The sequence below is a fragment of the Anticarsia gemmatalis genome, chromosome 9 (genome assembly GCF_050436995.1).
Source record: "Anticarsia gemmatalis isolate Benzon Research Colony breed Stoneville strain chromosome 9, ilAntGemm2 primary, whole genome shotgun sequence".
In the NCBI taxonomy this organism is placed as follows: Eukaryota; Metazoa; Arthropoda; class Insecta; order Lepidoptera; family Erebidae; genus Anticarsia; species Anticarsia gemmatalis.
Genome location: NC_134753.1, coordinates 6,233,694 through 6,246,776, shown reverse-complemented (window position 1 = coordinate 6,246,776; position 13,083 = coordinate 6,233,694). Strand labels below are relative to the sequence as shown.

General features: G+C 37.3%; 2 protein-coding genes across 2 annotated transcripts; both read right to left on the bottom strand.

Annotated features, from left to right (window-relative positions):
- Positions 1-212: 212 nt before the first annotated feature.
- LOC142975618 (prolyl 4-hydroxylase subunit alpha-1-like) lies at positions 213-5,864 on the bottom strand. The gene is made up of 11 exons (XM_076118575.1): positions 5,577-5,864; positions 5,328-5,473; positions 5,102-5,255; positions 3,989-4,167; positions 3,297-3,424; positions 2,687-2,823; positions 2,288-2,441; positions 1,928-2,148; positions 1,468-1,522; positions 684-849; positions 213-382 (listed from the first exon to the last, which is right to left on the bottom strand). The coding sequence occupies exons 1-11, from the start codon at positions 5,750-5,752 to the stop codon at positions 234-236; spliced, it is 1,665 nt and encodes a 554-aa protein (XP_075974690.1). The 5' UTR covers positions 5,753-5,864; the 3' UTR covers positions 213-233.
- A 392-nt stretch (positions 5,865-6,256) lies between these two features.
- Positions 6,257-13,065, bottom strand: LOC142975252 (prolyl 4-hydroxylase subunit alpha-1-like). The gene is made up of 11 exons (XM_076117990.1): positions 12,801-13,065; positions 12,250-12,395; positions 11,759-11,915; positions 11,301-11,469; positions 10,348-10,514; positions 9,718-9,871; positions 9,144-9,368; positions 8,525-8,596; positions 8,040-8,205; positions 6,796-6,913; positions 6,257-6,382 (listed from the first exon to the last, which is right to left on the bottom strand). The coding sequence occupies exons 1-11, from the start codon at positions 12,980-12,982 to the stop codon at positions 6,304-6,306; spliced, it is 1,635 nt and encodes a 544-aa protein (XP_075974105.1). The 5' UTR covers positions 12,983-13,065; the 3' UTR covers positions 6,257-6,303.
- Positions 13,066-13,083: the final 18 nt, after the last annotated feature.

Genomic DNA, 13,083 nt, shown 5'->3' with positions numbered 1-13,083 from the left:
ATTATGGACAACATTGTTACTTCTATATTAAAAGATAATAAGCTGCTAATGATCTAGTTATGGTCGTAGCAAATATAATTACCTACTGATGATTAACAAGAAGGTTACAGTCAACATGACTTTAAGGTTAAAATGTAGAGTTAATAAAAGGGGTAATTTAAGGTTAATAAAAGGGGACTTTTTATACAAAATTCAAAACAAGATCTGATTCGCTATTCTATATGTTTACATATTCAGGTGCTGTATCGTATCTTGCGAGGACTTTTAATAGATCTCTTGAGCATAGGCTGAGGGATATCGCGGAATTTACGCTCATTGTGATCCTCCGGCCTGCAGGGTTTAGCCGACTGTTGTCCGTTATATCGAATCCATTTGTTGCACACTGCAAACATTTATACATCAACAAATATTTCGGCGTGACAGTGTATCCGACTGAAGTTGCACGGTTCTCTTCAATTAGACCCATCGGGTATCGAGAGTTTAATATTTAAAATGTACTGCCAAAATAGTTTCTACGACGCCCGCTAGAGGCGCTGAACAGATTGTCAAACGTAGGAAATTGGTGGAATATTGTAAGATTCTTTTAGACATTTTTACATTAGGGTTACGTCACCGAAACCTATCTTTGAGCTATGAAACTGTGCCTGGTATTGGATACAGTTGGTAATACTAAGACACATTACCCCACTTAGTGCCATGCAGTACGGGGCAGGCCGCATGTAGCGTGGCGATGTCGCCCTCCCCGGAGCGGTGCATGTTGTACCAGACGATAGCGGCACCCTTCACCGGCAGAACATTCAGACCTAGCTCCAGGAACACCGTAGCTCCACCTTTAACTACGTCCGACATCTACAAGGTGAAATTAATCGACTTAAAACTAACATGAAAGGAGTTATTGGTGGTATTAAAGTAAATCAAAAAATTATTAAAATTATTCATTCATGAAACTGTCCGATGATAGATTAGAAAAATTTGGGATTGTGATCCAGCTCTATCCGAGTCACTGCAACCTTTACCATAGATGTAGTGTCCCACAGTTCCGCCACCACCAATACTCCAGATTCATACATAATTAACCCGCTTCCCCACCACTATCCTTCGACGTCGTCAGGCAAGCCGGTTGTCAAAACATCAGCCAACTCCGCTTTACAGCGCGTTTTTTATGGAAAACATATTATGCCAACATCACGTAACTTGAAATAAGCACAAGAAAAAGAAGAAAAGAAGCTGACAGAAACTAGTAATTAATATTTTTAGATGTATGTTCTCATAACACGCAAGTCCCATTTGATCAACGGTGCACTAATGACCTTACCTTCCTTAATATCAGGAGACTCATACCCTGCAGTGGCATAGTTATACGTAAACCTCATTTTTTTACATCACTGACCCGCTGCTGGGCAAGGGTCTCCTTCCAAACGACGGAGGGGACAAAACACAACTCATATTATTTAATTAAATACATACGTAAAACAGCACAGTAGCGATCCTATTGAGGCACTTCTTCGTGCAATTAGGAGCCTGTAACATTAGTTGAAATTCTAACATAAACATTCATCAGAAAGGAAAACGATTTTAAACTCTCGCGACTTGTATACATAATATTATAATGTAACGATCGAGTCTTAAACGCGATTGAAAATTAAAGGTAAGAATACCCTTAATTGTTACCCTTGTTTACAATTCAGAACAATATAGTGAGAATCAAGTGACTGTTGGCGTAGAAACTCGCGCCACAAGAAGGCGAGCGACGCTCGGCAGCCACATCAGTCAGCACGACTACGTCGACGACGTCGACGTCGACGACAACGTCGTGAACAAATGAGTTATTCTAACTTTTCATTTTCAATCGCGTCTAAGACCCGTTACATTATAATATTAGGCAAAGTAACGATTGAGAAACGGTATCGCATTCTTGATACTTATCATCACGGTATCATAGTGAGGGTCGTAATGTCCTCCGATCCCGTAATTAGCTACTTGCAGTGGTTCAGCATAATTCATATTGAGACCGGTCATATGCGACACTCTGCGTGTTACGCGGGCCACCGATTCCGACTCATCATCCTTTAACCAAGCTGATTTGCTGACCCGAATATTTGATGCAGAGAACTCATTATTCTTTCCGCGAACTCGAGCGCGTGTCAACTGTAATGAAGTTTCGATTACGACGGCAGAGCTTTTAAGTACTTCAAACAAATTCAATAGATACTCGAATTTTTATTAATGCAGAAAATCACCCTTTCTGGTCAAAGCGAAGTTATTTTTCTATTTTACTCGTACTTACGTTTTGTTGCGCCAATTGTTTAATAATATTTATTTCTCTATCACTTAGCACACCATGAAACAAAGCCACATCAGGTTTGAGGTACAACGTCTCCATCTTGAGAGGAGCTATCTTCAAAAATGGATGGTTCTCAGTCAGGTAGCGGCATCTTAATCTTTAAAATTATTATAATTTTTACATTTACTGCTTCCGTGGCGCAGGGGTTAAGGTCGCCACTCGCCTAGCCGCTTCCATTGCGTCAGGAGGTCGTGGGTTCGATTCCAACACGGAATCAATTATTTGTGCGATCCATAAATAGTTGTTTCGGGACTGGTTGTAAAAGTAGTGTAAAAGGGTTAATATCGCAAACCGAAATAAATCGGAATCGGCAGTCAAACTTACTTACGGTTAACGTTTTACCTGCTTGATATTTTATGGGATACGTCTATTTCGCCGCGACACAATGCTTCATATTTCATTTTGGCTTGACCCATGAATGGTAAGTCAGATAGTCGATATTTATGATCATACATTTTCGAAAAGTCATTCTTTTTTTTCTGTGAAAGATCATGAAAAACATATACCTACCTAAAGCAAAATGTGATTAACTTGCTTAATAAAGACAAAATTGCAAATTATTGACAATCGCAAATTGGCAATCGCTCAATATTAATTTGTAGCATATACTAATTACGTAATTAATATTATTATTCACAATTTTGTCAGCCAGACTGTTACGCTGAACGGTTGAAGCAAATTATAATTTAATTAACAAATATTGTTTCATATTTCATTTGATATTTTATTCATCAGACAAATTATTGGTTCATTGATAGATTGTAAAAATAAAGTGACCTTATGGAGAACTTCGTTGTTTCAAAGTAAAGACGGATATGCGATACCGACGCATAATTGAATAATTATAATAAAGAACCGTTTGTCGAGTTGATTTTATGGGGAATTACTTTTAGTAGGTACTGCTGAAAATACGCTTGAAGATGTTTTTTAAAATAAGTCCTAAAAAACTTACATGCTTCAATTTTAACGATTTTGCATGAACGTTATATAATTCCGTTACGATTATATGCATAGCTTGAATATCTCTTTCTCCCTGTCCAAATATACTCTGTATCCATTGCTTGGCCTCTGTTCTGTTACCTGTTATAATTGGGTAATTGACTGGGTTAATGAAAAAATGTTAAACTTGAACTCATAAAAGGTTTATCTAAAATGCTATCAATAATGTTGAGATTGCAATTATTACAGACTGTTTTTTTTTATTACGCACTTATTGTATACCAACGAAAATATGAAACTGTGAGTTTTGGCGTCACTAAACCGTAGGTATTTCTATACGAAAATGTGTTTTTAACGTTTCACAGTAACTGATTTGACTGGTAGTCAACTACCCTATTGGTTTTAAGCCCAGAATTCTTATAAAATAAATCATTACTTTTTACTTTTGTTGCGTGTTTATTGTATATCAGGATGCGGGAATCAACACGAACACGCATTTTATTTTGGTCGTAGTTACAGGACTGACTGAATCCGCAATAACAAGACTCCGTGTATACGAGGCGAACAAATGTTCATTCTCATATTCTGATTTCTCTTACTACCACACACTACACTAACCGTGTCCCTATTCTTTGAGCTAACCGATTGTAGGTCATAGTGAGGTGTTGTAGCAATAAACACTGTAAATAAATCAGTTACTCTTACCTAAAAGTGAGCATGTGACAATATCTTCGAAAATATCGGTTTCATCAAAAGGATATGGGATATTATCCCTGATATATTTTCGAAAAGCTTCTATCATCCAAGTGCGAGCATTTGTATAATCCGACTCTTTGTACAAGACTCTACCCAATACGTAGCAGTCACCTGCTGTCATTGGTTTACTGAAATTCAAACAAGTTAAAATTCATGAAGCTGGACTGCCAGGATTCATCGAGCTTATCCATACTAAAATTATAAATGCGAAAGTAACTCTGTCTGTCTGTCTGTCTATCTGTCTGCTACTCAATCACGCCTAAACTACTGAACCGATTTGCATGAAATTTGGTATGGAGATATTTTGATACCCGAGAAAAGACTTAGGCTATATAATATCATCACGCTACGACCAAAAGCAGCAGAGTACCAGTAATGAATGTTACAAAAACGGGGAAAAATTTCACCCATTCTCTCTTATGATGACTCAAGCGAAGTTGCACGGGTCAGCTAGTTATTTTTATAATTGTGTTAGCCCAGCTGACCCGCGCAACTTTGCTTGCGTCACAAAAGACAGAATGGGTCATAGTTTTCCCCGTTTTTGTATTTTTTTTTACTGGTACTCTGCTCCTATTGGTCGTAGCGTGGTGTTATATAGCCTATAGTCTTCCTCAATAAATAGGCCATCCAACACTAATATATACTTACATTTTCAATTCGCACCAGCTGTTCCTGATATTAGCGTTTTTAACCAAACAAACAAACAAATTCTACAATTATATAATACTAGCTGACCCGCGCAACTTCGCTTGCGTCACATAATTTTTTTCCCCGTTTTAGTATCATTTTTCACTGGTACTCTGCTCCTATTGGTCTTAGCGTGATGATATATAGCCTATAACCTTCCTCGATAAATGGACTATCTAACACTGAAAGAATTTTTCAAATCGGACCAGTAGTTCCTGAGATTAGCGCGTTCAATCAAACAAACACACTCTTCAGCTTTATAATATTAGTATAGATAGTATAGATTAGTATAGATTATATTCGAGATTTCCATGGGCAAAAGATGTTACCAACATAAAAAGAAGATCGGATTTCTATTGATGATGAAATGCTTACGTATAAATGTCGATCAGTTTTCCTTGGCTTAGTTCTGTAACGTTCAAATTGTATACTCCCTGCAACCTGAAAAGCGCTTGCGCGGCGCCTGTAAAATCTTTCAGCGATGGATAATGAAGATTTTCATGGTTTGTCGTTAATATTTTTGTGTTTTCTGTAAATAAAGTGCTATTTATTTCCACCTCATTGAAACGTTCCTGTATGCTGTAAAAGCTGTTGGTTATACCTGCTGCGGTCAGCGTAACGGTTCTTAAGTAGTCAAGATCAATCGTGAGTCTTTTAATAAGTATGAAAGCGTTGATCGGGTTTTCCAAATAGTAATGTACGTTTTCTAACGCTTCATTGTTTTCTTTTTGGAATAAGTCCTTTAGCCTGGAATAAAAAAATAGAACTAAGTACTTAGTTCATGTATCGATTTAACTGCTTGATGCTACACATAAAATAAATTTTGTTTAAAATATGGGAATTTACTTACCTTTTGATAATAGACAGTTTTTGCTCTTCCTTTTTAATATAAACTTCTAAGTCATTTATTATCGCTGTACGAGTCTCTTGCAAGTATTGCATTGCTTCAATAGATGAGAAAAATTCCGCGTTTGTTTTTGAAGTAGCAATAAAAACAAGAGCAATAAGAAAGTGCCTGATATTCATGACTGTGTCATATTTTAATTACTCAGACTAAATAATATGTTATAGGTGCGTTAGATCGAGTACATCTAATAACACATGCTACTCTAACAAAAAATTATATAATGAAACAATATTCCTACTGAAATAGCATTGTATAGTTAACTATTTAGTTTTTAATGGCTGTTTTAATGAGGTGTTAAATTAACAGACGTTTAATATTTTATAGAAGTATTAATGCTGGCACTGAAGTAACTAGTAACTGTGGTATTAAAAAATTAAGATAAACTATGAATATGTCATTTACTGCGCTGCGAGTGGTGGGTTCGAATCCCGTCCAAGACAAATACAAAACTTATTTGTGTGATTAGTACGAGTATCTGTTCTAAGTCGGAGTAGATGTAAATTTGTCTATATAAGGGTTTACATACAAATCTAAAGGTATCCTTGCGTACACAAAAAAATGAAAAAAAAGATATTTTGTCTGGATTTATTTATATACTTAGGTAATAAGTATAATATATGCATCGGAGGTCTTTGCTTTTCTTGTTAGCCATTAATTGATGCCCACAGCTTCACAAGTAGCTAACAAACTTACCTAGAGTAACGTTTCTTCGCAGCATTAACGGGCTCGGATATTTCAATTTCCTTGCCCTGGATGAAACATAGTACTTTGTAAATCCAGGATCACAATACAGATCACAAGATATCCAGTGAATGTGCCTACTGCCTGTGTGAACCCTACATTATTATACAATTTAGTTCATAGAGGTTAATAAAAATGATAATATTTGTATAAGAGTGTTACCGTTAGTGTTTTATTGACCTTATTAATGAATAAAATCTGTACGGCACTTCAATATCGTCTAAATCGAATAGAAATGTTTGAATAGGCAGAATTGATCTCTTTTCTAAAAAACTATCATTAAAATACTTTTAAACAACCCGTCACGAATTTGTGTAGGAGAATAATAAATAAGGGAAACTTAGTTCTTTTGGGTTCTTAGTCATATTTTTGAACGATTGACAAGATAAATACGTATTTAGAATTAAGTCAGTAGGTATACCTGGATGGTGCAAACACGGGTAAAGGGATAGTTGAAGTTCGATGCTGATTTTTATCATCACTCAATCTGCAGGGTTTGACTAATTCTTGTCCTTCCTGTCTGATCCATTTGTTGCCCACTAGAAACAAAATTCGAAAGGATATTTACGTATTCTGCTGGCTTACTCCCGACACTCGAATTATTATCTATCACGTAAGACACACTTGTCTTCAACAAAATTAAAGTAATTATTTATCTTTAATTGACATCTTCCCAACGACACCCATTATCATGGGGCACGCAAGGAAAAAGAAAAACATCCGCTCTTTATTTATTGACAGTATTAAGCGTGTCGGGTCACTTTTTCGGATGATAGAGACTATGCAGTTATTTTTTTGGCAAATTGTAAAACACGAACAGGCTGACACCATAAACTGTACTCTGGAATGATTCTTTGCATTATGACAGCAATATTTCTGTTAACAGAACCTGTCGCATAATTACAGGGTGTCTTAAGCCAACACCATTAGTCAAAATATACCCTCTGGCGGGTGTTGCTCCACCTTGCGTCAGACGGGAGGCTGCCTGTGCGGCGGAAAAATTTGCGCAGGAAAATGACTCGCGCCATCCGCTTTATAACCACAACCTGCCCAAAGCCCGTCTCAAGAGCCGCAAAAGTTTCCTACGACATACCGAACCCATCAACTCCCACCCAAGGGAAACAAGGCTGAAGCTCTGGCGTGAAAGGCATCCACCTCCATCTGACTTTATACAGCCAGCCGAGCACCTTCCACCTGGACACGACCGGCAATGGCCTGTCTGGAAGTCCCTTAACCGATTGCGAGCTCAGACGGGCCGCTGTCGAGATACTATGCGCAAGTGGGGTTTAACCAATCAAGGTGGCTGTGATGGTGGTGCCCCATCGCAAACCATGGCACATCTGCTGCAGTGCCCTCTCTGTCCCACAACCTGCACAATTGAGGACCTTAACTTGGCGACGGATAAAGCAGTTGAGGTTGCCAGGTTCTGGTCAACAATTGTTTGGGCAATACCATGGTGGTTATTAATACACGACAGAAAAAGAAGAAGATTAACAGAATTTCCCTATAGATGAACCTAAATAATATGACGATTTATGATTTAGTTAGTATGTATAAAAAAAATCTACTTATACGTTAAAAGGCGGTTTCATACCCGTCACTCGTCACATAATTTTATTGATATTTTCAAATTATGGCAAGTGCGAAAGCGCCTCTATAAAATACCCCACTTAGATCCTTGCAGTACGGGGCAGGCTGCATGCAACGTGGCAAGGTCGCCGTCCCTCGAAGCGTGCTGGTTGACCCAGAACAAAGCAGCTCTCTTCACTGGAGCCACGCTCAGGCCGAGCATCGGGAACACTGTGGCGCCGCCGTGAGTTACGTCTGATAACTGCGTAGGATATGCACATGTGTCATGTGTAAGTAAAGTAAAAGTACTACTACTCCGTTGGCTCAACGACCCAAAATGTGTCTTGACCTCCGACACGAGAGAACGCCACTTTGCCCGATGTTTGGCCACTTCTTGCCAATCACCGAAAATACGTATAAAATAAGTAAAGTACCTACCTAAATAAAGATAAGGGATGAAAAAGTAAAATGGTACATCATTAATCGTGAATTCTAATAAGCTTAATAGTGACGGCGTGACGTCGTCAATATAATAAGTAAGTACCTACCTAGTAGTAAGTAAGGTAGCTATATACACTTACGTAAAACATCACCGTAGCAAACCGATTTATATCACGAAGGGAATTTTCACTGCTTCTGCTTTCAGTCTTTACCTACAAAACAAATATAATTATGTCGATATCCAGTCAAGAAGTACTAATAAGTACATTGGTTAAGATTTCCTACAGGAATCAAACACATCAACAAATTGTAACTAAAAAAAATAAGTTACTTATTAGACAATGTCGTTAGAGGCGCAATTTTATGTTTATTTTGAGGCCTTACGGACTCGCACGTGAAGGGTTTCATACCGAACGGCAAGAAAATACATGTTTGTGTTGATACATCGTGATGCAATCTTGCATGCCTGAGAGTACTTTAGAGCAGTAAATTTATTGAAGGTACCTATGCAAAGTCCCCAGCCCATAATTGGTCAGCGTGGTGGACTCAAGGTCTAACCCCTTCCTCATTACCAGAGGAGACCAGAGTTTATGAGATACAGCCTGGTGCCAGACAGACAGACGAACCGAAGGACGGACGTACAGACGGACAGACAGCGGGTGCTTAGTAAAAGAGTTGCGTTTTTATCCTTTGGGTACGGAGCCCTAAAAAATAGGTTTAATAGTGAACATAACAAAATAGCGTGAACATCCGAATTACCAATTTGGTATCCGTGTGTGGGAAATAATGCCCTCCGATGCCGTAATTGACGACTTGCAGAAACTCTGCATTGTCCACACTTAGTCCGGTCATGTGTGACACCCTGCGTGATATTTGCGCGATAGTGTCAGATATGTGGTCAGGTATCCAAGTCGTTTTTGCAGAACGAATGTTCTGGTCGAAAACCGCTTGTTTGTTCAGCGTAAGGTACTTTGTACGCTGTAACTGAGATGAGAATATGATTTAAATTATAGCAGTATCACGTTTTGTATGTCCCTAATGTCTGGCCATAGTTATTTATGTTTGTCATAATTGCAGGTTCGAACCCCAGGCACACCACAATGATGAGTGTATTAGAAATAATTATCACTTGTTCCAACGGTGAAAGAAAACATCGTGGATCAACCTTGCATGCCTGAGAGTTCTTGAAGGTATGCAAAGTCCCTAACCCGCAGTTAGCCAGCTGGCTCAGGGCCTATTCCCTCCCGTATTACGGCAGGTCACCCTTGCCCAGCATTGAGACATTAACGGGTTAAATTTAATAGAGAAATATGCTTAATGTTTTGTTACTTACACGAGGAAGAGCCATTTCTACGATAGTGTCAATTTCACTGTCACCCAACACATCGTGGAACATAACCACGTCGGGATTCATATACAACATTTCCATCTTGATAGGAGCTATTTTCAGAAACGGTTGGTTTTCTGTTAGATATCGGCATGTTAATCTACATAAGAGAATATAACACTTTATTTTATACATGCTAACAAGAAAGTACATGAAACAAATGGCCTGTCGCTGGGTAATTATGAATACAGGTATTTGATCAAATCACTGATGATGTTCGAGAGGGTTGAGGCCGCCGGGTACAGCAGATCTCCAGGCTCTTTTCTCTACGAAAGTAGGAAGTTAACAAAGGAGAATGTTCAAAATTTACGGAAGTAAAACGCAGCACCATTGCGAGCAAAATGTGACTCAAATAAAACGTTGGGCCAGATATCATTGAGCTGTAGCCAAAATAGGCTACCTCTTATTGTCTGTGTCGAAGATACCTTTTCCTTCAATTTCGGCTAAGAATATTTTTTACAAAACATATACTAGGTAACATTATGTACTAGGTAACTTTACTGGAAACATATTTTTATTATTAGTACACATTACATATTTAGTAAAGTTACCTAGTACATAAAATGCTTTAGGTACCTGCTAGATGTTTTACTGGATATAACAAATTCACCGTTACACAATGCCTCATTATAATATTGTGAATGTAATGTTATGTTTGATGTTTTTTTAGCTTCTGCCATTGCTGAGGTACCAAGCGTTGCAGAAATACTCTTATTTAAATGAGATATTACGTCCATACGTTCCTACGAATGGACGTAATATCTCATTTAAATAAGAGTAAGAGATTTTTCAACCGAACAGATCCTTGTGTTCGGTTGAAAAATGTAACGTTTGAGAAATCCATTGCCGTGCAAATGTAACGTTACCTGTAAATCGTAAGAATCCCGTGCTCAAACCAATTATTATATTATATTAGGTACCTATACCTATTCTGGTTAAAAATCTCATATAGGACCAGTTTATTGCCAATTTTTTTACGCACTAAGAATTGCTCTTGTGTCGCGGGCACTTTTTACAAACATGCAAACAATGGACACAAAGTACAACCAGACCCGAAACAATTATTTGTGATTCGCACAAATAATTGTCCCGTGTGGGAATCGAACCCACGACCTCCCGACGTAATGGTAGCGGCGCAGCGACTTAAACCACTGCACCAGGAGGCAGTCAAATTAATAAGTATATGAAAAGGTAATTAAGCAGGCTTACTACTTTTTTTATATCACGCCTGTCATAGCCGGTGGTGTTGGCAGAGGTGTATACTATACACTCACGTTTCACCATTGACAATGCCAGCCCCAAGTAAAAGGAGGTGAGTCACACTAACAATCTCGGGGCTAATATTGAGAAATATTCAAATATAATTTTATTATTATATATTAGTTTGAGCGGGAATTGAACCCGGGACCCATGTGAGGCAGTCGTATACATTACCGACAGCGCCACTAGTCAATAAAAACGTTGTTTTTTTAACTTAACACTATTATACAAACGTTAAGCTATGAAATAAACTTTCCTAAGCGACGTGCTGAGATAATAGACTCAAGTATATCGTTGTAAGTGAACGTATATGGGATATCTTTATCGTTCGTATATTTACGCAAAGCTTCCTCCAGCCACGGGTATGCGTTTACGTAATTTGATGTATTGTACAGCAGACGACCTAACTCGTAACAATCAACTGCCGTCATTGGCAAACTGAAAATTAAAAAAATTCGTACTATAATACAATTAAAATTTACTTAGGTACCTACAGTAGCTATTTTTTATATCGGCAACGAAAGTTAGCCATCGAATATAGCAATATTGGAATAGTCGTCGATCAAAGGAATATTCTCCCATTTTAAATTAACATGTTACTATGTCCAATAGATATGTGATCGTTTGAGAGCCATGTTTAATAATTTAGGTAATATTACCAACGCATAGACTCATCAAAGTTCCACTATAAACATACAATAGTTACTCCTTACATCAAATGAGTTACCTATACGCAATTCCGTTCAGTTTTCCAGTAGCAAGTTCATTTGCATTTAAATTGTACATTTTTTGTATCCTTAAGAGTGCCATCGCAGCACCTTTAAGATCATCTAGTGTTGGATACGCCAAATCCTCATGGTTTCTTGTTACATCCTCAATATACTCTAAAAACAAGGTTTTGGTCAAATTTGGTGAAGGTACGATCCTTCTTTCTTTGCCTTGTCCTCATCTCACGTTAAGCGGTGTCAACATGTTTTTCTCCGTAAAAACATGCTGTAAACAGATTTGGCTGATCTTTATACGACCAGCCGCCGGTCTGATGTCAACTCTCCTTGGGAATGTTAGTTATTTAGTTATATTAAAAACTATACTTCGTAACAAATTACAAGAAAATTCTATAATTTGGTACTTTTTACTTGAAAGAGTAACGAACAAGCATACATAAGAAGTAGAGCATTTCAATAGTATTTAAGCTGGTTATAATATATATTAAATTACTTTTCCCTGTTTTAATAATGTCTCTCAAGTGATCAAGATCAGACGTCAGTCTTTTAATTAGCGTGAATCCATTGATGGGGTTTTCTATGTAGACTTCAATATCTTTTATTGCTATTTCGTGCTCTTTTTTATAGAGATCTCGTAATCTGGAAATCAAAAACACTGCGCTTAGGTTTTTGTTGTTTAAATGTACATAAGTACCTACTAAACTGTATCCAGAGTTTAAAGAGACAATTCTACAAACATCATATTTAAGCTCAGCATATATAAAAATACAGAATGTTATATTCAAAAGCTATTTAAATATGAACTCGAGACGTTTAAAGTAACATAAAGTAATAATTTATTGTTACTAAATTTGTTTGGCTTGTCACTAATGTCGGTTTAGGTATAATATTCTATTCTATTTTAGTAAAATATATCTAGTCTCTAAATATAGCAACATGTACCAGTTATTGCAAACAACTACTTGATAATATAATAATATGTAGGTACACTTGAAAATGCATAGTAAGCATAAAAAAAACCCCGTACCCGAAGTCAGTCTGTACCTTTTGACAGCAGAAAGCCTTTTCTCTTCCTTGTGAATAAAGAACTCCACATCATTTATTAGGATCTCCCGGGTGTACATTATATATTTAATTTCGGCCATAGCAGAGTAAAAATCTGAAGGTTTACTCAAACAAATATTGAATATAAGCGCAAAGCATAGCGCGTGTAAAATACGAAACATTATCACATTAAATTATAATTTACACGCGAACGAAACATTAAAGTATTAAATTGTAAATAACCCAAGATGAAAACTAGCCACTGAAACACTTGAAACACACT

Excerpts from the sequence above, each read along its gene's own strand:
- LOC142975618 (XM_076118575.1), bottom strand. The coding sequence starts at position 5,752 with ATGAATATCAGGCACTTTCTTATTGCTCTTGTTTTTATTGCTACTTCA. Across the intron at positions 5,256-5,327 it reads CGTTACGCTGACCGCAGCAG|AAAACACAAAAATATTAACG; the intron begins GTATAACCAACA and ends CTTTATTTACAG. Across the intron at positions 3,425-3,988 it reads TGTCACATGCTCACTTTTAG|GTAACAGAACAGAGGCCAAG; the intron begins GTAAGAGTAACT and ends CAATTATAACAG.
- LOC142975252 (XM_076117990.1), bottom strand. The coding sequence starts at position 12,982 with ATGTTTCGTATTTTACACGCGCTATGCTTTGCGCTTATATTCAATATT. Across the intron at positions 12,396-12,800 it reads AGGCTTTCTGCTGTCAAAAG|ATTACGAGATCTCTATAAAA; the intron begins GTACAGACTGAC and ends TTTGATTTCCAG. Across the intron at positions 6,914-8,039 it reads ACTGCAAGGATCTAAGTGGG|TGGGCAACAAATGGATCAGA; the intron begins GTATTTTATAGA and ends TTTTGTTTCTAG.